At 46.1% G+C, this 27,513-nt stretch overlaps 2 protein-coding genes across 14 annotated transcripts in view; one reads left to right on the top strand and one right to left on the bottom strand.

Moving 5' to 3' along the window:
• The first annotated feature begins 1,478 nt into the window (after positions 1-1,478).
• On the top strand, positions 1,479-11,347 carry GRSF1 (G-rich RNA sequence binding factor 1). Of its 2 annotated transcripts, none has more exons than XM_030021890.2 (10): positions 1,479-1,783; positions 2,203-2,347; positions 3,253-3,408; positions 3,770-3,910; positions 5,394-5,523; positions 8,123-8,283; positions 8,439-8,563; positions 9,273-9,408; positions 9,617-9,695; positions 11,206-11,347. In XM_030021890.2, the coding sequence occupies exons 1-9, from the start codon at positions 1,589-1,591 to the stop codon at positions 9,673-9,675; spliced, it is 1,248 nt and encodes a 415-aa protein (XP_029877750.1). In that variant the 5' UTR covers positions 1,479-1,588; the 3' UTR covers positions 9,676-9,695; positions 11,206-11,347. The 2 variants fall into 2 exon arrangements, with proteins under 2 accessions (XP_029877750.1, XP_029877743.1); XM_030021883.2 differs by having other exon boundaries at positions 1,481-1,783; positions 9,617-9,700.
• Positions 11,348-11,669: 322 nt separating this feature from the next.
• The window catches only part of RUFY3 (RUN and FYVE domain containing 3), a 58,463-nt gene continuing 42,619 nt past the window's right edge, over positions 11,670-27,513 (bottom strand). For 9 of the 12 annotated variants that reach the window (XM_030021625.2, XM_030021634.2, XM_030021673.2 and 6 more), the window contains 7 exons: positions 26,853-26,950; positions 23,253-23,372; positions 20,153-20,255; positions 18,275-18,354; positions 16,907-16,934; positions 15,883-15,957; positions 11,670-14,229 (listed from right to left, as the gene is read on the bottom strand). In XM_030021625.2, the coding sequence (XP_029877485.1) occupies positions 14,086-14,229; positions 15,883-15,957; positions 16,907-16,934; positions 18,275-18,354; positions 20,153-20,255; positions 23,253-23,372; positions 26,853-26,950 (648 nt within the window). In that variant the 3' untranslated portion in view covers positions 11,670-14,085. Of the gene's footprint in view, positions 14,230-15,882; positions 15,958-16,906; positions 16,935-18,274; positions 18,355-20,152; positions 20,256-23,252; positions 23,373-23,558; positions 25,771-26,852; positions 26,951-27,513 lie in introns of those variants that run through there. The other 3 variants (XM_030021708.2, XM_030021724.2, XM_030021716.2) reach the window with 1 other exon arrangement.

The following is a 27,513-nucleotide window of genomic DNA, read 5'->3' as shown; positions in this document are numbered from 1 at the left end:
TTCAGGGATCTGTTTATTCAATTAAACTTAAAGCATGCAAGCCAACCTAGATAAAGATAAGTGTTCAAGATGAATTCCTATAGTTATCTTAATTTTTTGCTCCTATAAAATTTGCTTGCTTATTTAAAGAAGGTTTTGAAGAGAAACCTGACATGTAGACTATGACAAACTGGAATGTGAACCGCTTGAGCACTGAGGTCAACATTCTTTTGAAAATGCACGTAATACATGATTTACCTTGAAAATTCAAAAGAGCTGAGAGTGCTATTGCCAAGAGACTGTGCTATTATCAAGGTAATAGTCTGTCATATGAAAGTTTGTTACAGTAAATAGTTTATAAAAGCAAAAGCCAGCAACGAGATGACTTGAAGTAGCCTGCTAACACTTTCAAAACAGTGATAAGAAGCATCGAAGGCTTCTGAGAAATTAATGGGTTGGCAGTACTACAAGCTGAAAGACTTCTGTTGCAAAACCCAAGGCCGTATTTTGAGTGGTAGTTTCCAATGGCTTGAGACTGCAACTCTTACTCGGTGATCCCAAGACTAGAACTACAGGATGCCGGACAGAAGAGAAAAATCCTCCCTGTCGTGGCTGTCACCATCTTCCTGACGCTGGGGTCCACATGCCAGGACGGCCTGGCACACCCTCGCTGTGAACAACCGCTCAGATACCTGCCAAAACACCCTGGGTCTGAGCCTCCGCAGTTTCCCTTGGCTTCCTCCACTGTTGGGGTGGTTTTTTTGGCTTTTCTCTTCCTGCTCACTTTGCTTGATCCTAAAGATCTTTCTTCTGGGTTCAGCATGACCTACTTTCCCCACGTGTGCGCTTACAAGAAGCCGATGCCGGCTCTTTCCCCCGCATCCCTCTTGGATGCGGCAGTAACAGCAGGACTGTTTTACCATCAGATCGTCCTTGCAAACAGGTTCAGCCGGTACTGCCTGCCTCTGCTATGTAAGACTGCCAAGCTAGGATGGCAGCGAGGGGGAGAAAATCAGCTCTATGCTAAAAGTCTACAGGGAAGGGGTGTAAAAGGGTTGTCGTGCTTAAGCCTGACTTAAAACTTGACGTTGCAACCACACTGTGGGTTTTTTCCCTTCGTGTTTCGTTTGATAAATCAAAATTACACACGTGTATGTAAGAACGTTAGTGGCGGCAGAAAGTCTAACCGAGCGTAAGCCACCCATAACTCGCCGCGGGTCCCTGAACCACGCTTCCCTCGCCACCTGCGGCAGCTCCCCCGCGTTCCCCCTAACGCCCCGCTCCCCGCAGAGCCCGACCGCCCCCTCCTCGGCACCACAGCCCCGCCGCCTCCCCCCTGGCTGGGGACACCGCTTCGCCTCCTCCTTTCCCGCCTGCAGCTCTCCGACTCGAGAACAAGCAGCAGCAGCAGCAGCCGCCCCCGCCGCCCGGACAAGGGGGTGAGTAGCGGCCGCCCGCCCGCAGACCGCGAAGCGGCGGGCACCCCCGGCTTCCCCCCGACCCTCCCAGCCCCAAGGGCCCCGCAGCCGAGCCCTTTCCCGGGGCCGCGGAGCCCCCGGCACCGCCGGCGCCTCCTGGGAAGGGGAGGCGGAGCCCCCGCCCGTCGCCCATGGCCGCCGCCGCCGCAGCCCGTCGCGGCCTGTCCGCCCTGCTGCTCGGCCGCCGCCCGCCGCTACCGCCCTGCTTGCGCCCGCCGCCCGCCCGCGGCCTCCTCACAGCCGCCGCCGCCGTCCCCCTCGGGCCGGGGCCGGGCGCGCCGCGGGCTCTCCCTCCGCTCTGCGCTGCCGTCCGCGGCTACAGCCAGGTAGGAGCCGGCGGGGACGCAAGCCTAAAATGGCGGCGGCAGGCGGCCCGGGGTTGGGGGGGGAGACGGAGGGGACCCCGCCGGGCCGCAGCTGGGCGGGAAGGAAGGACGGGGATCGCGGCCGCGGCCTGCGACCTTGCGCCGGCATCGGGCCGCCCCGCTACGGCGGGGCCGGAGGACAGCGGCCGGAGGGGCGGCGGGGGCCCCGCACCCTCATCCCCCGCCGGCGGGGAGGCGGGTGGCTTCGTCCCGGCTCCTCGCCGTCCTCTGCCTCCCCCCCCCCCCCCCCCCGCCGCGCAAGGCCGCGTTAGCATTGCACCGGCCTAAAAGAGCTGAAGGTACCGCTGCGGAAAGCTGCGCGCTTCCACTTTTTAATTCGGGGCGGTGTGTGGGGCTTTTTCGTTTCTTTTCGGTGACAGGTCACAGATGCGCCGTCCCAGGAAGGTCACCTCGCAGAGCAGGAACCCGACTCACCCAAGGCAGAAAGCGACAATGTCTTCCTCATCAGGGCGCAAGGATTCCCCTTCTCCTGCACCGAGGAAGACGTGCTTACCTTTTTCGATAGTACGGGACTTAATTTTCCTGCTTAACCGTTCGGTGTGCCGTTACTGAACCCTGTAGTTAATGATTAGTTAACAGAAAGAAGATGTAAAGACCGCTAGCAAGAGAAAGATGAGTTTTTAATATCGCTGCAAAATTATTCACGATTTACACATACTAAACAAATAATCAACTTCCAAACTGCTAGGCAACGACAAAAACTCAACCTTACGGCATTTGACATTAAACTGAGCGAGTCTTTCCCTTCTTAGTCGGTGTATCCACAGTGAAGGCACTCCAGTTCAAAGTGGTTCCTTTAAAGATCATTATGGTCGGCTTTTTCCCTAACTCCCCTCTTTTAAACAAACTGGAGTGGTTTTTACTTACTAGTTTAAACGTCAGTGTCACTTTCTGAGCCTACTTAATAGGCTTGTGCATACCTTTGCAGGGCTGATCCCCCCATACTGTAATATAATGATGCATCTTTCCAGAGTAGACTAGACTGTCTGATCCAAGTTTTTAAATGGTTTAATAACCTGCCGAACTAAATTAAGTCAGTGTGAAGTCCTAGGGGAAAGGAACGTAGAGCAGGCAGAGTATAGCTATAGAGACTGAAAGGCTGTGGCATTTGTTCTTGATTTCAGATAACTCAGAAACAAGTCTACCAACAATTTGAGAATGTACATTACCCAGTTACACATCTGTGGAAGCTAATGGATATCAAATGAGTTTCTTACCTGTGATAAGCATTGTGTGTTAAGAGTTAAGGTTAGAAATAGGGGTTTCTTACCCTTTGCTTGAAGTCAGTGTTTTGCACTGCTGAGGGGGATAGCTCTATGCAGAATATTCCGTTTTCATCTGCGATCAAAAGAACCCCATGTTTGATGCAGTTGCGTATGTTTCTGTATCGTGTGTTCCTTGATTTCTAGGCTGTAGAATTCGAAACGGTGAGAACGGCATACACTTCCTCTTAAACAGGGATGGGAGACGCAGGGGGGATGCCTTGATCGAGCTGGAGTCAAAAGCTGATGTCCAGAGAGCCTTGGAAAAGCACCTGAGGTATATGGGCCCACGCTACGTGAAAGGTGGGTTTCAAACAGCAGAAGTTAACTTTGGAAGAAAACTCATGATGAAGTGAATAAGAACTGCTTGAATAATGAAGCGGGCTGGTGCAAAGGGGGCAGCATGGAGACCTGCAAGATGTAGAACAGAGCAACAAATTAGCCAACAAGGCACCATTAAGCCAAAACTTTAGAGGCTGGACAGGAAAAGCCAAGTGGCTTGTGCAGCGAGGGGCACCATTGCAGGACCAAAGAGTACGGGGTGGGGGAAGAAACATTATGAAGTTTGCAGGGGAGAAGGAGTCTGCCTTAGAAGAATGACTGCAGAGCGTCACCTTCTGTGTACCATGAGGGAAAATATGTTTTGTGCCTGTTTGCCTTGCAGTTTTTGAAGTACACGATAGTGATGTAGAGGGCTTACTACAAACTCTGCGGGATGAGTCACAAGCCATAAATGATGGAGTTGTACTACTCAGAGGCCTTCCATTCAGCTCCACTGAGGAGGATATTGCAGATTTTTTCTCAGGTAACTCAGCCTAATCCGTGCTCTTCAGTTACAAGGTGTTTACTTCTTGAAGGTGATGCTTAGATAGGCTGTTGTTCCTCTAAGCAAGAAAAGCAAAAGCACATACAGCCTTGAACAGTATAAGGAGTTGATGTCCCCCTACAGCTAGAAGCAACTAAAGCTTCATAAACAAGCTTTTGGCCGCAAGGTTTTCTTGCACCTTTGACTTTCTCCGTGTCTAACCTAGGATCAGTGCTTGTAGCACTCTTTTTGGGGGTCAGTGGAAGGAAAGAGAGGAACCTAAATCCTATTATCTGTAATTGGAGTGCTACCAGTGCATAATTTGGCAGCGTTAAGACGGGCAAAAATGCCTCTATGATAGTTACAGTACAAGTGAACACAGTATGGGTATTCACATCTGTGTCATCATGACAGTTAGATCACATATACCAGTTAAAACTGTTAACAGCAGGGGTTAGTTTTTTTTTTTTTTGTTACTGGTTTGTTCGTGGTTGAGAAAGTTACCTGCACCAGTTCTCAGCTGAGCAAGTACTGCACAGTGTGTGTGCGCAAGCTCATGTCCCACCCTCAGTGCTAGAGCAATCCAGGTGGTTGCTGCCTGCATTCATTAGAAAGGAAGCTTTTCTAGGTTTTGCAAAATAAATTGACAGTTCCTTAGGTAAAGCTTAAGTTGTAGACTAAACTAAAACCAGTTTTTCCCCCCCGAACTTCTTCCACTCCAGGTAGGCGTGCACGGAGTCCTGTAGCACTAAGGCTCATAATAACCACCATCGTGCCAAAAGCAAAGGCCACAGCTAGTACATTTTTCAGTTGATAACCAATAGCCCAATATGTTTAAAAGCATCTAGTAGCTGCTACTCTAGTAGCAGAGTTATCATAATGAGATGACTAGGGCAGCATTGTGGAGCAAGTATTTCCATTTCTTCAGCAGCTTAGGGAGACCCTTTGAGAAAGTAACAAGGTGCAAAGAGGTACACAAAAGCGTTCATGAAAAAAAAGAAAAAGTGTAGCAGCCCAACCTTGTGTGCGCTCTGTATCCTGTCAGATATAACTATTTACTAGATTACAGGCTCCCCAATAAGATACTATAGAGCACAAAAATAGAAGTTCAGTGAATTTGACCTGGGTTTTAAAGGGATGCGAAAAAATTACCGTAACAATAAGAGAAAATTTCAAGACCGTTTGTGCTTGTTGTCTAGAACTTGGATCCAATTATTATTTTAATAGTTACTTGAAGCCTCAAGTCGATTCATTATTGGCAGTTAAGCCTTCTGTGAAAAGTAACTTAAAGCAAATAAATTGGAGTTTAAAAAAAAAAGTTTAAAAAAAAGGTACGTAGGCCAGCATGAGCAGTTTTTTCAGAACTATTTAACTGTCTGGTTAGCTTGTCAAAAAACAGAGGAGTAAGGAAAAAGATGTCTCTCTGAGCTGTCGCAGAAGTTCCTGACAATGTAAATGCCTTTTTCTCCCTACCCTTCTATAGGTTTGAAAATAACTGACATAGCTTTCATTTACCGGGGAGAAAGAAGAACAGGAGAAGCTTTTGTGCAGTTCGCAGCTCCTGACATGGCAGCTAAAGCCCTGTTACGACACAAGGAATATATGGGAAGTAGGTAGGTACTTCACTGGGATTCACAAGGGTAGAAGAACATGGTATGAAGCATGCTGTGTGATTTTCCGCTTGCTTCTTACCAGGTGAAACAGCTGATTTTAGGCTTACTCACATTATTTGTAAGGAAGCTTCTGCCTGTATTACCCGTAACACATAGAACTCCGACTTTAGACTGAAATTTCAGTAGAAATCATAGCTAAACCTTTCTCATTGTGGTGTCAGACTAACTTTGTGGCTTAAAACATTTTGGCTTTTTAATAGGAGCCTCTGAAATACTCCGTAATCCAAGTGTTACCTCCTCTGGTGATGTTTTCTTTAGAACCTTGACAAAACTGGAGAAAAAAAGATGAAGGCTTTTGCAGGCTTCTGTCCACTGCAGAGGCACCTTATGCACTTGTAGCTTGGGGGAATTTGGGCCTCTCGGAAAAAGTCTCAGATCTTTTTAAGTATTCCTGAAGGCAGTCTCATCCCAACAAAAATGGGGTGATAACATTCAGAGCAGGAACACCAGATAGACACCACCTGCCCGGTCACAAGTGCTCAGGGATCCTGCGCCTCCCACAGACCAGGTTCCCTGGTGCTTTCCGCAATTTTGGCAACCCTCGCCCTTCCCTTCAGCCCCATATCAGGCACGGTCAGTGTGTCCACTTGGCGAGCGTGTTGTACAAAGCACAGCTTACCACTCAGCTCTGGCTTGAATCCATTCCCGATGTTGACTGCTGGCCAGCCCCATACAATTGTCCGCCTCTTTGGTAACCACATCCACCTAGGCTGTCCTCCTTCCTCAGGAATCCATGTTTAACCATTTTCTTCCGGAGCACTGAGCCCTATGCCACACACTTACCTCGCAACAGCCTCTCTTTTCTCAATCAGGAACATTTACCACTTTTTCCCAGAAACATAGAATCATTTAGGTTGGAAAAGACCTTTAAGATCATCAACTGCTTCTGACCTAAACAGTGCCAAGTACCTCACTAAACCATGCCCCTGAGCACATGGCTTTTAAATACCTCCAGAGTTGCACTCAGGAGGGAAAAAAAAACCCCAAACAACCAACGTTGATTTTACCCTGCTGAGATTTCTGTTTTTTTCTTTAATAAGCCACCAAGTTCTTTTTCTGAACACCAGATAACAAAAGACTTCACCAAACCTTACCACTTCTCCCACACAACACCTACTTCCCATCTTTTGTTGCCTTACTTCCTGTTCCCAATCTACATGTCCTTGTGTTTGTCCCCCCATATTAAAAGAAAACAGCTGCTCTGTAGGTGTGCCCAATAATTGAAATAACTAACACACTTCCCTACCCTCCGGTAGAGATTAATTAATTCTCAATCTGCCATTGAATTTTTCTTTGTCACAATTGAACAAGAGCCAATCTGACTCACCCACCTGAGCTCATATACCTCTGTTTCTGTGTGATTAGCCAAGAAATTGAGTGGTTTCCAAAACTGCTGTCAACTTGCTGTGGTTCATTCTTCCTTGGCTGTCAATTTTATCCAGAAATGGCTTTCAGCTGTGCACAGTGCTGAGCGTGGGTTCGTGGGGGCTGAGCTGTAAGCTCTGTCAGCCTGTATGTGGGGTTACTTCCCTTACCCTGGCTGCTCTCTTCAGGCACAGAGGGAAGCCTCCTCACTTGGATGTCCGTGAGGACACCCACTTTATTCCTTCAGTGCTGTGGAAATCACCTAATACAACACTGCTAGTTAAATTTGTGAGAGGCCCAGCTGGTACTGTTGCCAGCTCTGTGAAAGATTAGCACAGGCAGCTCTGAGTTAAGGGGTTCTGGGGCAGGTAGCTAGAAACATAAGGCATTATAATTTTATACTTTGACTAAACCTGTGAATAAAGGTTTGTTTTTTTTTTTTTCTTTCTGTGGTGTAAGTGGGATCTTGCTAGAGTCCCTTAATGTTGCACGACATCCATATTGGTGTGTTATATCCACAACTTTCACACATATCTTTTTACATTTTATCCCATCAATTTCATAGCCATATGTAAAATCTTACATCTCCAGTGAAGTCTTTAATATGACCCTGTGCATCTTGTGGGCCTGCCTATTCCAGTAATCTGTTTTGGGGTTGGTTTTTTTTTTTTTTTTTTAATTTGGGGTTTGTAGAAATTGGAAAGTGCAATTTGCAGAGGTGCAGTGAGGGGAAAACAGCCTCAGATACAGGGCTGCTCAAAAGGATGCATACTACTGAAAGAAATGGAAAACATGTTTCAGAGGAGGTAAACCTGTATTTTTGCAACAAAACAGAATTTTGGCTTGAAAGTGATTGGTATTATTTCTACAAGAACTTTGTGTAAGGCTGTAAACTAAAGGCTTTGTCCAGACCAGGCTGGTCATCTGTCTCACAATATGTGGGTTTATACAGGAGAGTGGCTGTCACTGCAAGTTGAAAAGGACTTTCATAAACATAAGTGTGCAATTTCAGTGAATTAATTCTTCAAAACTGTTGCATGCCATACCGTGGCTCTCACACCCAGTGTGTGAGCAGAGCTGAGGGAGGAGAACGTCCTGAAGGTACTTTCTCAAAACCTTGAGTTCTCTGCGGAGGTGTAAGATGTGCCATGTAATCTTTTCCTTTGAATTCTAGATATATAGAAGTGTATGTAAGCAGAAAGCATCACATGCAAAGGCATGTGCCTTATGACAGGCAGGTGGTGACCTACCCCAAAGTAAGAAGAGAACCAGAATCCATCTTTGAAGAAAGGGGATTCAGCGACATGGGAGGCTCCGATGCTGAAAGAGAAAATAGTGAGTCCCTCCCTGTCATGCGTGTTCGTTGAGGCCCCTTCATTTTACCCTGATTGTGTGCTGTGAGCGTGACCCCAGCTATCTACAGCTGTCACGTGAGGGAGGTGATAATTGCAAGCATTAATTAGTTTTTTTTTTTTTCTTCCATTCCACAGAATTATGCAGGGAAGGAGCAGAGAGCTCCAGGCAGGTGGTAGAATCTGGTAACATCTCATCACCACTGCACTTTGTCCACATGAGGGGTTTTCCTGCCCAAGCTAGTGCCCAAGACATAATAAATGTGAGTAACAGTTAGCACTATGAATGAAATTCAGTTGTCATTACTGATGCAAACCCTTGATTAATGGTTACAGCTGATGTGACTTCACATTTTTATCTGTGTTAATCCTCAGTGCTGCCTGGCTTCAGGCTGAATGCGTTTGGACACTTGGGCTTGCTCAGGGTTACAGGCTCCCCAGGGCAGCTGTGGCCTCGTGGGCACAATTGTGATATGCTCGTCTCCATAAATAAGAATGGATTAAAGCTTGCTGGGCTGTCTTAGCATCTGTCTTTTTGACTCAAGTAGTCATTTATAATCTTAGCTAGATTTCAGAGTAGCTGATTGTACAAAAATGAATTTCAGACCCTTCTTAGTATCAATTTTACTTCATTTTTAGTAGTATACAGCATTGCAGAGCAAATGTACCTGTACTTAATGACTTGATGTGTACAGAACACGTGTGCTGTGTGAGGATTTTTGTTCCTGTCAAGAATTACTCTGCCAGGAGCTCACGGAGGGTGGGAGGCTGCGCACCATGGGACGGGTGACTTGGGTGTGCCTCAGTTTAACCCAGACAGAGAAGGGGAGCCTTTTGCTACTCGGGAGCTCAGACTCCCCCATAGCTGGACAGGCTTTATGAGTAAAACCATCAATTTTCTCACTAATAGGGTGCGTTACTGTTCTGTTGTTTCTTTCTCACCAAACTCTCTTTTGTTTTTCTCCATTTCAGTTTTTTGCTCCGCTGAAGCCCACAAGGATTATGGTAGAATACAACTCCCATGGAGATGCCACAGGAGAAGTGGACGTGCATTTTGAGAGCCATGAGGACGCAGTCGCTGCAATGGCTAAGGAGGGGTCACAGCTGCGTAAGTAACGAGGAGGGGGTCTTACAATGCCAAGACTCAGCTCCTCTGCTAGTTTGGCACAACTTGTTACACTACTGTTAACATCCTGTGCAAAAGGATCGTAAATGTCAATTTCCAAATTACCCTATCGTGACATTGGCTTTGCGCAAAGAAAAAAGTAACACATGCAAGTTGCTGAACACAGACCACCTCTCACATTGTTCCCCAGAGTACGGTGCCATTGAACTATTCCTGAATGAACATCCAAAGGCGAAAGAGAGCTGCTAGTGACAGTGGCACGGTCTCAGATATGGTAAGTGCATCCTTCTTCTCTGTTGTTCCTCTTCCATTTTTAGCAACATGCACTTCAGGCCTACTATTTCTGATACTTGGGATTTCAGCTAGCTTAAAGGGTAAAATTTAGAGTGGCTAAAGGGGATCATCGCAGCTCATCTGAGGTCGGGCCTGGACCCTCCGCCTTGTGAATCCAGAGTCCACGGGACCAAAGTCCTGTAGCAAAGGGGCAGCGGCTCCTTTCTGAGGTTGCAGCCAGAGCCAGCAGAGATTGCAGCGCTGCCCAGATGCTGCACAGCTACGCCGCAACTTACCCTTTCACAGCTGAGACTTGGTGTGTGCAAGAGAGCTTTTTTTTTTTTTTTTTTTTCTTTTCCTCCTTTTAAAACTCTGTGCTTGTGATTGATTAAAGGTTCTGAGGGGATTGTATTCCCTAGCACAGAAGAGGAAACATTTTCCACAGCTGTGGATTAACAGTAATTGGTCTTTTGGCTGAGGGAATGTTACTTACAATTACAGAGAACAGAGTGTGACAAAGTAACATTCTTCAGGTTATTTTTTTTTCTTTTTTAATCCATCCACTCTTTCAAAAGCAGGCCAGGAGCCTGGCTAAGTGGGGTAGTCAGCATGGTTTCAATGCAAACAGGTTGTAATGTTTTTCACAATGTTAACTTGGGGGGGGGGGAGGCGTGTCCTGTAGTGGGGCAGTTTTTGCTTTTTTTCCTTGCACAGAAAGTGTGGGTATCTATCTCCTTGACATGTACAAAAAAAACCTGCAGGCTGTGTTGGGTGCCAGCAGGATGGAGGTGGCCCTCCTGCAGAGGCGGGCACAGCATGGCCTGGCAGTTTTTGCTGCTGAAACATCATCAGGTCACACTCCTTCCTGAAAACACAAGAAAGCCCCCCCTGCTGCAAAAGAAGGGTCTGCAACCCTGCAGCGGAATGTTTGTACCAGGAAAGAAGTGTCCTGTGACCTTTCTGGAAGGCCCTGGCCAACTTGTAACACTTCCATGAATTCCCTTCTGAAAGTGTGGGGGGGGGTGGTGGTCACTGCTCCCCAAAGTCCTGGCCCCCCCCAGCTGCAGCAGGGAGGGCAACCCCCACCCCCAGTGCCTTACAGCCCTGCGGCTCTGGATTTTTAATCAGGCCAGGGATAAGCTCTTGCAGCAGCTTAAAGCAGCGCACCTACCTGCGACCTGCATCCCACACGGCCTCCCTGCCACCGGAACGTCCAGAAGTTTCTGGCCTCTGCGCTGGGACTCGGCACCAGCGGAATTAAACACCTCCCCACCCCATGTGGGGGTGGGTGTGTGTTACACAGCCCCACATGAAAATGCCTCACCCGGTGTAGCTGTTTTTGTCATCTTACCTTTTTTGGTGAGATCTTTCAGTATTGCCAAATCCAACTATTCTGTTACTGGAGACAATAATTCAGAATAAAATGCAGTGGTGCATTGGAAAACGGGAAAGCAGTAAGCTGCAGCAAGGTAGTGATTTTTCTTTTTCCTCCTCTTTTCTTTTTAGGCCAAAGCGAACACATTCCGTGGGTATGAGCATAAAGATCCGAGTACAAGTGTCACTGCTCAGTAACAAGGATAAACTGTATAAAACCTAGTTTAGTGTTGTGTAAAAGCATGTAATAAATTGTGTTGACATACTGTGGAAAGATTGTCTGTTGCAAAAGCAGAAGCAGCTGTACTGCAGGAATGGCAGATGCTGCAGGATGGAGCAGTTCTAGTCTCCAGCTGCGTAATGGTGTACAAAGCATTAATAAACCACCAGTATTCGCAATTAACAAAACCAGAGCAATTTAAGACCCTCACACACAGAAGTCAGCAGGCACACCCTGTAGTATAGCCAATACCTCATCCCTCCTACCACGCTTCTCTCAATCTGTGTAAGCATCTGTCATCCATTACTGGTTTGGAAACACTTTCATACGCATAGCCAAAGCGGAATGGGATGGAAAGACCACTCGGGACACGGGATACAGATGATCCAAGTTTTTATTATCGTGTGGAACAAAATTAAGATCCGAAGAACTGCCCTCCGCTCCCCACAATCCAAAAGTCCAGGCATCAACCCACACTCTAGCGTTACAAGCAGTACCTGAGCAAATGCGCCTTGAACATTTGCAGCATCACGAAGCGTAACACGCAGTACTTGCAGGCAGAGACATTCGCTGGAGTCTGAGGCAGCAGGAAAGAGGCAAGTGCTGACACAGAGCTGGCAGCGAGCACAGCCTCGCTCTGACCTTTCTCAATGCCAGTTTCCATTTCAGCCGCCAGAGCTGTGTTCTGAAGGGGTGGTTTTCTTCACCCCCGTCCCTGCTCGTTCGTAGGCATCTCGCGTGACTTGCGAGGACCTGCTCAAGAGCTGTCCTGCTTTTCACATGAACAACAGTCACAGCCTTCGCTTCCAACAAGCAGAGTGGCAGCCACTCCTGCCGGGACAGTCGAGAGCTGGGTACAGGTCACAAATAAGCTGTCGCTTTGGAACTGCAAAATGCTGGACATACCGGCATTAAAATAATTTACAGTAAGGGCCCTGCTTCCAGTTTAATCCTCTAGGGTGGGAATTGCTTGGGTCTCACTTTCTCCTTGTGGGACGAGTCACGCTGGGTTTGGATGCCGGAATCTGAAAGCTCATAGATGTGTACAGGATGTACCCAAAAAAACCCCACTAAATTTGGTGTCTTCTCCATTCACCTCTGGTGTCTCACCCCATCAGAGCAGTGTGCCCACGCCCAACTTGTAGGCTATTCGTATTTCAACGCTGTTTACAGCTAGAAATCTACTTTAAGGGATAGCAGCAAGGAAACATCTCTGGTAACTACCACGAGGAGAAAAAAAAGCAGAAAAACTATTTAAAGTTGCCCCCCCTGTGAAGGGCTCTGGCTCTGAGGGTCACCAAGAGGAGCTGGAGAACTTGGGTGGCTGAACACACCGAGGCCTAGAGGGAACTAGAGGAGAGTAATTCCTGGTACAAACTAGCACCAGCCACGTAAATAGCCTCAGCTCTGACACGCTGTTTAATGCGGTTCCAGCCAGTCTAATGAACAGAAAATCCCCTCTGAGGAATTAAACTGCTAACCCCTAATAAAATCTGTACAAAACCAAATGCATTTGTCACGTATAAATACATTGGTTTTCTGTGGACTACAAAACATTCTGTGGTCTTAAAGACTGAAGTAGGCTTCCAGTATAAAACAGACCAAACACTACTATGACATGCTACGTGCTTCATGAGGAAGCCACCACTGCTTTTTGGAGTAATGTAAAACTCCTTGAGGTAAGAGCAACAAATAATGATGTAGCATGAACAGTGAAACCTCTTTAAACTATGTTTCAAATTAGAATTTCTGGTAGGTGAAAAGCATTCCAATTTCATCTCACTTTCATTTTGATCTAACAAAAAAAACGTGAAACGCAAGGTTTATTACAATGACTTTTCCATGTGCACAAGGGGGAAAGGTGGATCGAAGTGGCCCTAAACCTTCTGTGTCACGGTGAGGATTTGGTATCTAAATAGTTGGGAATCCAGTTCGTCCCGTTACCACACCAAGGTGGGAAGTATATTTACACCCTTCGCTTTGCCCACCGTCGCGTGGTCCCGAAGTCACAGTGAGGGTCTCCGAGAGGAAGGTCAGAGATGCCTTACGGCACTTCCGTGCCAGATCAGCGCAGGTCGTCAGTTCTCGCATTGTGCGTGCCTCAAAACCACCTACACCCCCCCCACCCCAGCCCCTAAAAATACCGAACGAGAACTTTCACAGCTTTGTTTGGTTTTTAGATACTGATATGCACAGCCGGCCCACGGCCGGAGGGCTGAGCCAAAGAAACGAAGCTAGAAGGTGTTTATTGCCATCTTACCTGGCCGCCTTACGCCCGGCCCTGATGCAGCACGGCTGAGCCAGATTGTCAAAGGCAACCGGGAAAGGGGAAACGGTATTTCAAGTGCAGCCAGACATGAGGATTAAAAATGCTCCCGTTCTGCTTTCAGTGAGCCTGTGCTTAGCAGGAGCACGCTTTCACCCCACACGCTCGAGGACGAGAACGTTCCCGACTTGCACGCGCACGTACACAGCTCTTTTTTGGGTGGGGGCTCTCTGTTCTCACTGCACCTCGAGGCTGCCTGGGCACACCTTGGGGCTACTTCACGCGACGTTCCCAAAGCAGTTGCCCCCAGCACAAGCTCAGGTCTGAGAGCAGGCAGATTTTTGTACGGGGAAGGCTCAGGCTGTTGTTTTAGTCACAAGAGACCGTAAACACCACGAAGCTGCTTCCCCTCTGACCTCCAAAGAACACAGGCAAGTGTCTTCTCTTCACATCCCCCCCCCCCCAACAACTCCAAAAACCGTCATCAGCTACAAACATTTTTTGTCACCTGTCTGCAACCCGTCCCCTACAAGGGACTTATCGAATACTGCTGGATGAGCTGCTTGTGACAGGGATTGCAGACGCGCTCAGGGTTAATGCTAGACGGGAGGGGCAGCTCATTCGCCGAACAGGCTTCACAGAAGATGCCACCGCAGTTCTTGCAGATGTTCTGGAATGCAGGAAGAGGACAGAGGAATTAAGAAGATGCTCAAGACACAAGCAACACAAAGAAATTTACTCTCATTAACATTCAGTCAACCCAAATCCTCTGCTAGGCTAGAGAAAGATGCTCCAAAACTCCACTCTTGTCCCCTGTGAAGACCCTAAGTTTGCTCCTGGGCTCAGGACACCTTATAGCAAAGCTCTTTAGGTCAAATGAGAGTAGGTGAAGGCTTATAGTAAAGCAAGTCAGAGTTACCAATAACGAACCATTCAAGTTTTAATTGGCTCATTTTGCTAGAGCATTTTGTCACAAGAGGTGCACGTGTGTATTCTGTAGCCATATAAATACACTGGAACAACAAGTCTCGCCCAAGATGAGTATTTAAATGTGCACATGCATTTGGAAACGTGTTGAAGTCGGATACAAAGCCTGCGGCATTTGCTTTGCTTTGAACTCACGTGTTTTCTCAAGATAAACACAGGGGAGCGCGAAAGCCTAGAATTCCTACACAGAGTTCCCACATGCCTAACAGGAGAGGTTCATGGGTTGACTGGGAGGCCAATTGGGGCCCCCCCTCACTGCCTGTTCTAAGCACCATGGTACGGCAGCGCTGGGGAAGAGAGGGCTGGCTTCTGACCGTGTCGAGGAACGCCGTCTTCGCAGGCGCTGCGGCGCAGGCTGGCTTGGGAGCAGCAATTTACTCTGGCAAAAATCGCCAATTGCCAGACCTGTCTCTGTGCCAGGCAGAACTGCAAACCCAGCTGCAGGTGGGAGCCCCTGCCCGGAGAAGCAGCAACTCATCACCGGTCACTTGGCCAGACACGGCCTCTCCGCGTCAGCCTGAAAGCTTCCTGGTTAGGTAAAGCCTCGCTGTGCTGCACAGTACCCCCCAAAAAATTTCCCAAGACCTATTTGGAACCGAGATACCGGTTCACCTTTACCCAGGCGCGGAGGTCAGAGCCCTGCGCGCCTCGTACGGGGCAGACGGCCATCCTGGCACTGCCCGAAAGGACTCCTCCCCGCTCCCTTTTGGTTCAGGTCTTGGCACATCAGCTGGGGGAAAACACAACCTGACATCGCCTTCCAGCTCTCCCTAAAGTACTTGCACCAGTGTGACCAGGACGCCTGCTGCACTGACAGCAGCTTTATCAGCGCCTTAGGATAAAGGCGTTTCCTTGCAACCTGCTCCTGAGCATCAGTGGAGAAAAGTATCTGGATGAAGGCAGCACTCCTACCGAACACCCTTTTCGGTAACTCTCTTGTAATCCCTCTAGATTCAGACTGTAAAGCAGTGAGGAGAGCAAGAGGGGCTTAGCCACAAAAAAAGAATAAAGAAAAAAAGGCAAGGTGGCTTAAGTGGAGAAATAACAAACAAGTGTTAACACCTCCTATTCTCACTTCTGATTGATCCCAGAAAAAAAACCCCAGTTAGCTAAAAAGGGAAGAAGCTGCTAAGGGGAAGGGAAACCGAACCACGGAACACAGAGCAGGGTGGGGAACCCTCAAGCGAGCACTGTTTAACAACAAGTTTAATTTAAGGGTAAAGTGGACTTCAGAAAAGGGCTCATTTCTTTGTCCCAAGTCACCACTAGGAAATCTGCGCTATTCGAAAATGAAAATCAGAGGAAATGCACATTCACCACAAGTCCTCGGAGTTACCTTTTTTTTGCCTCGGCTGCTTTCTTCCTGGCAGAGCTGGCAGATCTCAGTGTTTCCAAGTCCTGACAGCTGTTCCTAAACCCCAAGTAAAAACCAAGATATTCTGCTTTACATGCTTCTTGACGTGGCACCTGTATTAGAACTCTGCGGCTGGTCTGCATCTTACAACAGGGAGGAAGATTTTACATGCTTGTGTTTTTAACCCCTCTCTATTCACAGCATGCGGCGTGGCCGCACAAGACCACCGTGCATTTGCAGGATGATCTACAGTCGTGCCGGCTACACCACGGGGCGGACGGGGGAGCACAGCACGGCTGCGTGAACCGAGAACTACGCAGCTCGATTTTCAGGCTGAGATCAAGACTGCTGGCCCAGCAACAAGGCAGGAACTAAACGTCTTTCTCACTGTGAAAAAGCTGACAGATGCAGAAATTCCCAGTAGACAGGACACAAGGCGAGTGTTGGAGCATCCCAGTGACAGTTAGGGATCTAGCCGTGCTTTGCCGGGCACCCGGGGGAGAAAGAATGGATTCTGGTCAATTTGACACACATGAAAAAAACCCTGAAAAAAACCAAGTCACCAAAACACCCCCTCCCTCGAGCCTACAGAGCAACCGGCAAAACCCTAGCCCAGACCAAGGAGATTAAACACCACCATTTTCACCAACACTAAATTATATTATGCTTCCATTGCTCTTTTTAGACAACCTAACCCAGGCAAGGCATGCGGCAAAGGAATAATAAAAGGGGTTAATATTAGTTTAAAAAACAATCTGCTTGTGCTGAGGAGGCAAAAAGAACTCACGTAGGTGCAGCAGTGCCAGCTTTTCTAATGAGATAAGCAGTGCTTTTTCCACTAGGGAGCAATCGCTGCTATGGAGTCTACAGACAAATCCCGCCTCCAAGGCAAAACCCGAAGGACAAAATTCAGGGTATTTGGGCAAGGAAGATGCCGCAGCGACCCAGGAGCTCCCTCAGTTCCCTTGCCCTTCAGCATTTCAATGCAAGAAAAACAATCACCAACCTGCTCTTCCTGTGTGCCGCTCAGTAACCTACAAGAGAAGAACACCGTCACTTGGAGCTGGCGCTTCAGTCACCGCGTCATTTAAGAAAAACATCTGGTTCTTCACAAAATTATCAGAGAATTCCCTCATCCTGTTTTTCAAATCCCACCCATACAGATTTTTGGTTTTGTTTCTTCAAAACCACGCTGCCAAGTCTGCTCGCATGAGAGATGAGACGTTCATAAGCTTTGTCAAATAGTGAAGCAAAGAGGCCGTATGTGACTGGTGCTGTTTAGACATCCAGCACTCCTGGCTAAATGGGAAGAGCAGAAGAAGAACTTGTAAAAAGCCTTCAGAAGAGCAGAGGAAAGGGAGCATGAACATAGAAAAGACTGTTTAGATGGTACAAGCACAGTTTAAAACTAGCTTTAAACACGTTACTGCAAAACATTTGATCCCTTACAACAGACGTGTTTTGAGGCCTTCCAGAGAAATCAGCAGTGTGACGCTTGCACTGCTTAAACACTCAAGGTGAAACAGGGATAAAAAGCATCTAAGGCCTGGAAGGTTTTTAATATCTGGTAGAGCAGAGTTGAATCGAGCTGATGCTATTTTTAAGACAATACTTTTCTGATTAACTTTATATTGGTATTCAGCGCACTGTGTCAGAGCACTGCGCTTTTTCACTGACTTTCAGAGTATTTCAAATAGGCTGTTACCATCTCTGAGCAAAGTCCTCATTACAGAGCTGTTCCCTGGGGCTTTTAAAACATTCTTTCACATTTAAAACCAAATCTGAAACTTAGCTTTCAAATACTAAGCAAATCCTACAACAAGAATCCTCCTCCGTAATATTCAGCTTAGAAACATGCTACCTGAACTACATTTTTATACAACCATCTTCTTGAAATATTATTTCAAGTTCTCATTCTCCAACAGCTTCTATTCTTTTCCAGAAGCAGCTGTTTACTAGCTCCAAATGCCATTGATCCACCAACCCTTCTCCTTTCCCTCACCAACAAAGATAACTTCTTTGGACACGAGTACCAAAGGTCCAGGTCTCTGCAACATTTGGCTTATGAAGGTTCATTGAGTAAGAAAAATTAGTAAACAGCAGATTAATACAGAAACACATTCAAAGGTAAATGGGGGGGGACAGAGAGAGCTTTTCAGATCCAGAAACACTGGTGGCAAGCAGTAGAACCTCCTTCTTCCCTTTGGGAGCTATGAAAAAGCAGCAAAGAGACCTCAACAAAGGGCACGAGGTTGAAAATCTTTCTAGAAAGGAAAGTTGCACCATTCCAAACTTCCCGTCAGCCAAGAAATTAGAGAAGGGGAAGCAGGACTTAGAAAAGAAGGCAAAAAATGAGATTTCTTTTCTTCCGTACTTGTGTGGCAGGACACTGTTCTCCTCTCTTAGTGGCTGTTTCAGTTTAGCTTTTTCTTCCTGGATTTTGAGCTTCCCATCCTGCCAAAAGGAAACATTTACCCATCAGTCAAACTATATGAAGACTCCAGTTTCACCCCTGCCACACTGCAAAGGAAGACTTTACATTGCTATTTCAGGAATACTGATCTGCACCTCCTTGGCACAGACGTGTATTTGGACACGTGAAAGCATACAAACACCAGCCCGCCCCAGGAGCAGCTCTACATGCTTTCCTTTTGCTGTGAACAAAAAGTCGATGTCACATTTTAGAGACGGACTCTTAAACATGTCCAACAACCTCCTTTTACTAGAAGGTACAAGAAACTTCACAGTCACAGCAGAGGTTGAAAAGGTAGACGGGCTGAATAAGCTCTTTAAAGACTGATCAGCGAGACAAATCCACTCAGCTAGGAAAGGAAACAAATCCTCCCCTCCTCCCCAGCTAAGACCCGGGTTGTAGCGCGAGACATAAATGTGCGTAATGCCACACTGAAACACGACTGTCAAAAACCAGCCTCCCGCCTGCGTGGTAAGTGCTGGCAGAATCACCCATGCGCACACTGCTCTCCAGCTGCGACTATAATCTCAGCAGAGCTCTTGAAATTTCTGCAAATGCAAACTTCCACTGGATCAAGCACCACCTAGAAGTTTTGTGGCAAAAGAAAAGTCCATTCTGAAATCGCTTTTTTGCACGTTGGCCCATTTGTTCCTACTGCCTCACTCATGCCACAGCGCTCGCCTACGAAGTAAAGGAGGATAAGCCCACACAGTAACCTGTGTGGTTACTGGGACAGGCTGTCAACTAAGCAGCTATTCTGCCTTCCAGAGAGCTAACCAACTTTTGCTTTAAAGATCGGACTAACCAGTTTTGGGTTTGGGGGTTTCTTGCTTTCATTTTTACTGGCCAACCGCGTCGCACTTAGTTCCCAATTCCTTCTACTGAATTATAGCTGTTCTGCTACAGCAAATGTGACTTTTTGACAAATGACTCATGATGCGTAAATAACTTCACTGAAATTAGGTGTAATATTGGTTAAAAAAAAAAAAGAAAAAATTGAACCGTTCAAGCAGCCCAGGGCAGCCCAGCAAAGGCCACTCTCAAGTGCAGCAGCACACATGAGAACTGTGGAAACAACTTCTCTTACTTCACAGCTCTCAGTTACAAGTTTTGTTCTCCAAAGCAACTGTTTTACTGCCAGTTCCCAGCAAAAGAGCCTGTTTCATTATACAGAAAAAGCTGCAGAGCAGATTTTCACTTTCAAAGGCAAATTTACTGCTAAAAAGGGAGTTTCACTCGGGGGCTACAAGTTTGACTCTCAGGATGAATGCTGCTCTTTACTTGAAAAAACACTGAATTCACTGATGCGCAGCACTAGAAGAACACTGAAAGTGATTTGTGATGCCCTCAAGAGATTATTTTGTCTTCCAAGTTATACTATTGACCTCTTTTGGGAAAATTTCCCTTATTATGATGCAGAAAATAAAAACGAGCAAGTTTGCTTTTCATAAGATGTAACATGTACAGCATCTCTCCTGCTGTATTACATTTGGTTTTATTAAACTAGTAAAGGAAAACCACAATCACAGTCAAGATTTTGTCAGGCACCCAACTTGGAAGAGGAAACCAGTGTTCTGCAATGAAGTGTAACGCTTGCAATATTTTTGTGAGGCTCAACTCAATAAACTGCCTATTTCGCATGTGTAAAAAAAGTTCCAAAGCTCATTTTGTTGGGGCACGTTAACAATATACATTTATTGCCTAATAAAGCTCAGGAAAAGCAAACGAGCAAAATGAAACTATACTTCAAACGCAAGCCAAGAATAAAAGTCGTGTTACCTGTCTTAGCCAATTCTTCGCACCTTTCTTGTTTTCTTGGCTGCGTTGGTGACTGTGTGACCATCTGTCTCTTTCCCGCTTCAGTTCTAGTTCAAGGTGGCTCCTAGAACATCGAGGTGGAATTGTGAAAAAAGGCTATGGTTTCCTTAACACTTGACATGGAGAACTAATGAACCATTTAACCCTCTCTTTATACTAAAGCAATCGAACCCCAACTCAAGAGCTGAAAACCGCTTCTTTGAATAAAAAGTTTTCTCGCAGTGTGTTAAGCCATAATATGTCAGGATGGAAAAATCTAGAAGTTCTTCATCTAATTCTAGCATGATTTTGGAGGAAATAAACCTGTTGACTATGCCTGCAAATCCTTAAAAAATACTTCATTATTCATCTAATACAGAACTGTTGATGAGCGCCCTGTTCAAAAAGAACATCAACTGCTACAGGACAGGCTCTGAAACCAAAGCCGACGTCCTTGACCACCTCCCAAAGCCATCCACACGGGACGGATGGGACCGTTCCTCCCCGAGAGCGGCGGCAATTCTTCCGACACCTCACCTGAAAGCGGGGCTTGGCCCTTGCGAAGCAACCGAGGGCTCAGGCCGTGGGCTCCTCGCCGGGAGTGCTCCGCAGCCTGCCCCGCTGCTGACGCTGGCTGAGCAACAGCACCTCAGCAGGTCAGGATGCGGGCTTCAGCAGGCGAGGCGAGCCCGGCAGGCTGAAAACAGGACGCGTATGCTGTTTTACAGACCGCAATCAACTCCCTGGTCTAGCCTAACCTGTAGCGAAGGGAACGCACACGCTCCTTCAAGACTGCTAAGCAGTCGGGCCGCTGATCCGCACCGGTACCGCGGCTTAGGCTTTTGTGTCAGTCCCGCGCGGCGCGTGCTGCGGTACGTCGAGCCGGAGGGAACAAAGACGTGGCTGAGCGCAGCGCATTCGTATTCGGGAGGACTACTCATCAGCAGGTCAAGGACAGATGAACAAGCACATCTGAGGTCCCTGGCGCAGCCCGAAGCAGGCTGAAGAGAAGCACGGCTCTAAATCTAGCTGCGGAAAAAGCTCAACGCCTCCACGGCCGCAGCCTGCCCGCGCACGATGGCAACAAAGCTCTTGGGGCACGCGGACCGCCAGGGACTGAAGCGCTAGAAACGCCGTCTTCTGAAAGCATTAAGGGTAAAATACGGTAGCTGCCGGAGGGAACGACCCCTGCCCCGAAATCAAAGCCTAGAAACCGCGTACCTCCCGGTAAAAGGAACGGCAAGACTTGTACTACAAAACGTTCAGAATCCTCACTGCTGTTAAACCCGCCATTATCCATTATTAACTTGTTAGTCTCCATACCGCTCCAACAGTTTTTGAAATAACTCGTTACGGCTACAGCCTCGTTAACTACATAGCCTAACTGAAGTGAGTAAAGCTGGTGGAGTCTTAGATCTAGAAATTAATACTTGCCCATGTTGACATTTAAAAACAAACCAAGCGAGGGAATTCTTGTTTGTAACTTGATTTAAAACCGACACCCCCATCAACACAAAAAGCCGTGTCTCCTCTTAAAGGAATATAATTCAAGCAAGACTACCCACCACTCACTGCAGCACCCACCAATAACTCGCTGCTTGAGAAACTCAGTTAAATAAAGCAGTACAGCGTCCTGGTAAAGGAGATTCAATCATTTTCACACTGTCATCTCGATTTACCTTGAGCGAGAAAGGAATCAGATAAAGTCCAACTGATGCAAAAATAGACCAATTTGCAAATGTCCTCCCCAGGTAGCGACACTAAGTTAAACTGACTCAGTGTAAGGTGCATATGCAGAGAAGCTGCATTCCCCCTTTATACCCAAGAACACTGCTAAGCTCACCCATGCACACTCAGGACCTCGCACGAATTTCTGATAAAAGCCATTTGCTGGTTTTCTGGGTAGCCTCTGCAACTTTTTGAAAAAGGAAGCAAAAAGCTGTGCCAGGAGGGGAGGAGGGGACAAAATAAAAAAAATAAAAAAAAAAAAAAAAAAAAAAAAGCATCCAGCAATGCTTCCACACAATTCATCCCCGTGACCTTGCAACAAACCAAGGATGCGTCACGGCTGCAGGAGAGATGCTCTTCTATTTTAAGATAAGAGGATTTCTCTGTTTTCCTGATACTGGTAAACTGATGACACTGCAGAGGAAAATATGATAGCTCTCGCCAAGTTCTCTACATTTGGCTTCCAAATTTTTGGTCACCTCACAGCAAAACTCAGACCAGTTTCAAGTGAGGGGGGGAAAAAAAAAAAAAAAAAAAAAATCACAGCACTAGTTGCCAGACTGACAACCAGGATTGCTTCCCTTGCTCCAGACTCTTCAGCGTTAGCTCTAGGCAAAGACTTAGCTGCTACATCCCTGCCGATGAGCAGCAAATTGTTTGCTTTTAGCGTTAGCTTTATATTCCAAATGATGCTATTACAGTGGAAAGTCTGATGCAACGCTAGACTTTGGAGAGGTCGGCGTTGCCGTCAGAGACCTGACTGCGCTCTGAAGCACACATCCAGCTAACTGTCATTCCCTAGAGCAGGCTAACCTGCAACACGACCTCAGTGCAGACTGAGGACCTATCCAGCACCCCAAACAAGTTTTGCAGCTTGTGGTGATCCCTGTCCTCCTGCATCTCCAGCACTGCCGGTTTTCAAACGAGACAGTTATCGGCAGATGCCCGACAAATCTAACCGCAGCGCAGAAAGCCCCCACGGGCATTTCCATGTTCAGAAAAATATCCTGACATTTCATTTCCACCCAAGAGAGATTCTGCTGCCTGCTTCTGGTATTCCACCGCCACATGACATTGGTACTTTTGCTGGTGGTTTCCGCTGACCACGTAGCTCTTTTGCATTTTCTTCCCATCCAGTTTTTCAAGTTGTAACTTCAAAAAGACATGCACATTAAAAGATTTGCCATCTGACAAAGCATTTCACCTCCCCAGAGCTAATGCCTGCCTGGCATCCAACACGCCACTTGTCTCTCTCCGCCTCCAACCCCTTAACCTCCTTTTGCCATCGCCCTGCCTGCTTTCTACGACACGGTAAGAACAGCCCAGAAAATAGATTAGAAAAGGATCTCTTCACCGCTGCCTGGAGAGCTCTTCCACTTCTAGCTGGAGGCTGTTGATTTTGTCCCCAAACTCCTGCTTGAAGAGACGGTTGTCCTGCTGGGCCAACTGACGGTCCTTCTCTGCCTGTCGCAATCTGGATTTGAGCCACATGAACTTGTGATAAAAAACAAAAGCCATGGTGGGGAGGAAGACCGAGTTTAACCAACAAATAAAAAGCCCAGTGAAAAGGTAAAGCCAAAAAAAAGGAATGGTAAAAACAATGGAAAGGAGGAAAATATTTTAAAGAAAAGCAAAATGTAGGTGAACCAGGCAGAAGCTCTGATTTTCAATAGTTTTTATTCTATTACTACAGTTTACAGCCATTAGATGAAAAACATAAAACATCACTTTTATCCAGATTCAAAGCAAACCTCAAGTACACAGAATTTTAAGTCAAATTTGATTTTAATTTACGTTACATTTCAGCTTTACACATGTAACTGGAACTTGCAACATAGGTTAGCTACTATATTGAGAATTAGTGCATTTTCCTGGTCTCTTCCATGGACTGACACATCGGCTCAAGCGCCCAGGCATTAGTACACCAAAGCATTTCCACTTTGGGCCTGACATCAGAAATGGCCAGATCCTTAATTCTGTCATATTTTAGCGTTGCTGTGACAGCAAACAAAACCAGCCCAACCCCCTATTTCTACAGAAGAAATCTGGGGAAGGCAGGGGAGTTCACTGCTCTAATTAGCTGTTTAGATGCCTTGATGAAAGCTTCCACCTTTTTATTATTATTTTATTTTTCTCCAGGTAGTTAAAATGAGTTTCTAGTAAAAGGTTACTGAAGGTTAAGTTTATACTTTCAAGCGTGCGACTTGGGCACCACGTAGAGATTTAAAACAGGTCTCCAAGTCTGCTTGTGTGCGGGAGTCCATTAAACAAGCTAAGCAGTGGTACACGCCTGCGTACAAAAGGACTAGGCTGAGCCTCACACATTTTTATATGTACCTAGTGAGAATCAATAGGTGTTCTTTCCCCAGCTGCGATTCAGTCACATCTGCCGCCCGCTGCCCCAAGGAGCACTATCCCACAGGACAAAGGGAGAGCTGGCACCAAAGAATTTTTACAGGCATCTCACCAGAGCAAAAAAACCCTTATTCAGCACAGGAAACCCCCAAACGTGATTTTCTTGGGAAAAAATAATCTTTAGGAGCATTTATAACCTAAAGCCTGTGACAGGCCAGCATGGTGAATTTCTGCGGCCACAGGGAAGAGGATATTAGTTTGTAATAGTCCAGGCTACAGTTACTTGAAGTTTTGCACTGGGGTGTTAAACTGGCAATTATTTTTCCTATTGAGAGCTGTTTCCAAGCTTTAGCTGCTCTCTCATTAGCAAATTCCATTTGTATTGAGCAACAGAAACTCAGAAGCAAATAAAAGAAGTGTAATGGTAAAAGGCAACTCTTCCTGTTAAACCACTAACTACTCAGACAAGGAATGGTCAAATACCAAATTACCATTTCCACTCCCCACCACTGCAGATTTTGTTCTTTTTTTTTTTTTTTTCCATTTTTGTTTCTTTTAAACACTAGAGTATAAAGATCAGATTATTTTTTGTAAAACGTGTAACTTCCCTTTCTAGGAAGAGGAGAGACCTACCAAAACACCTCTCCTCAGCTTCCTTCGGCCGGGAAGATCCGCAACGTACGTCTAGAGGGGTTCATGGCAGAGGTAGAAGGCAATGCAAAGATAAGGAGGTTTCCACTGAACTTACCACTCTATCATGTTACTCTAAGACACCTAGCTACTAATTCTGGACACATGAAGTTTAAAGGAATAAGGATAAGTCCCCACCCTCCCACCAAGTCACTAAGGCAAAATCGCTGCAAGCAGTCTCGGTTACAAGAGGGCTGGTCTTCACGGTGATGAGCTATCGAGTCGTGCCCGTTTGTCTTGGACTTGGGGCTGAACCCACAGAACAGAAGTGAACGGGTAACGGCTTGGGGTACACACACAACTACTTTCAACAACTTCCAGGGATGCATTTTTTCGCCTACTTCACAAAAAGGGTAACACAGAAAACTAGTTGACTTTCCAGAGCTGGCCAATCTGATAATTGGCTTGACCAACGCACCTAGTATCCATGCATGTTGAAGACTTGTGCTGCTGTATACGGTATGCATCACCGGGATGTACAGAGCCACATATCTCCCATTCCTTATGCTTTTCTGGTGTGTTTATTGGCCAACTCATTGGTACTTTAACACAGTTTAAATGGCAAAGTTAGGGATTTTTATACCCGACTCTAAATCTCTGAAGAAAAACTCACTGATTTTAAAAATTCAGCAAATTCCGAATCAACTTTAGGTGACAATTAACATTTTAACAGTTGCTTTTAGCAATTTGCAAGTTCTCCCCTCATAAATGAGTTCTGATGTCAGAGCTGTGAGGTGACCAGACATAAAAATGTCTAATGATGCTTCTGGATCAGTTTGTTTGCTGCACTATTTAAGGTTTTTGCCTGTTTCACCAAATCCTTTTCACTGTATAAGTAAGTCAGAATGAGGATAATGAGAAAATGGAAAAACAAGAACAGCAAGAGAAAAAGAGCAAATCAATTAGCTGGGTATATATCATAAAACATTTTAAAACACAAATTTTCTATGAACAAAATGACCTTTTTTATAAAGAAACATTCAGAATATAAACCCTAAAACAAAACCATTAATTTAGTGCATCAACCCACTCATTAAATAAGTCCCAGACATGTTGGTGAGAGCTATGCTTTCCCCTGATTTTCTCGGAGCTAGCACGACAGTCGAGGCAATTCACAGCGACTGAAGTTCCGAACCTTTGGCCAAACCACCACAAGGCCTGGCTTCGAGAACAAGACTAAAGGGAAAAAGAAGCACTGCTCCTTCTCAAATCAATCTGACTTTGATGCTGAGGCCCTCCTCATTTCATGAGGGTTAGTAACATGAGAGCAACACGGTCATTAGGACGGAACTTGTCCCAGTCCAAATGGATATCATACCTATGGGCTATCTTTATCAACTTCTAGCTGCCCTCTGGGCTTCCTCCATTTACTTTCACGTGAGGATTTTTTTTCAAGCTCATCTCCCTCAGAAAGTACAAGGCTGTCCATGAAGAGAATGGTTTGATTTGGGGTATTTTTTTCAAAACAGTACCAGAGAGATCTGGAATAGCCAAGAAGCTCCGAGCCTGGCCTCTGCTTCACGCTTGTCCTTCCTGCTCCCACTGTGATACTGTCATTAGCAGTCAAGCACTTTTCTTAGTTCGTATTTCTATTTTTTGTCATTGCTATCAGAAATAGCGATTCACTTGTAACGAATGGATAACATACAAAAGTGCAGCTGATATAGATAAACAAAGCTGCTATATTAGTTACGGGTTTAGTAGTATATTCTTTTCTCACGGAAGCCCTCCTGAGCATGCAAAACACTTCTCCTAACAGCATCTCAAAAACTGTAGCTCTCCTCATGCAGCTCCGTTTAGCATGGCTAAGCACAGCACTCGGACTCTCATCTGGTCCACTCAGGGTCAGCAGGACACTACCGCTAGAATACACACATGATTTTATAATTGCAAAAGTTTCATTTTTTACCTTTGTTCAAGCTGTTTGATGGTGGCAGCCATCTGATTTGTTTTTTCTTCCAAACGGCTGTTTAATTCACTCTTCTGTTTCACTCCCATGTCTGAACTCTGGAAAAAGCAGCACCGTGGTTTTTTGTAAGTAGCAGTAAAACCAAAATAACCCACACTAAACCATGTGGCACGTGAAACAAAAGGGGCAGAAGCCAAAGAGGTAGGAGAAGGTGCTCAAAAACAAATGCCAGGTGAATATTGCAAGGATGAACATCTTGCCATACAGGTGTAGGCTACATCTGGACCCCACAAAAGAGTAATACCATATTCAATGAAGCTTCCTGTATAACACACATTAATGCAGTACCTGCTAACATCCTTTGACTGTTGTGCACAGAATGATTGGCTCAAGGAGAGCAGAAGCAACTCTCTGCAGTTCTAAAATTTATTTTATGATTTCTCTCTGATCTTTTTGTGTTGCTCTTTGTCTTAAGAGTCTGCTTTTGTCATCACACAGTAATGGATATATTTACACCATACGCCTTCAAATACTAGATCGTACTGGAACAGAAGCTACCATTGCTCAGTTTTTATACCACAAGAACACAGAAGACGCTTTCCCCAGTCAAGCACATACATTTCTGTATCATGAGTCTTTCTTCAGAAGAAACTGCACTTTC

Source organism: Aquila chrysaetos, chromosome 1, assembly GCF_900496995.4.
Source record: "Aquila chrysaetos chrysaetos chromosome 1, bAquChr1.4, whole genome shotgun sequence".
NCBI lineage: Eukaryota > Metazoa > Chordata > Aves > Accipitriformes > Accipitridae > Aquila > Aquila chrysaetos.
Note: the sequence above shows the minus strand (reverse complement) of the source record. Positions and strands in the feature narration are given on the sequence as shown.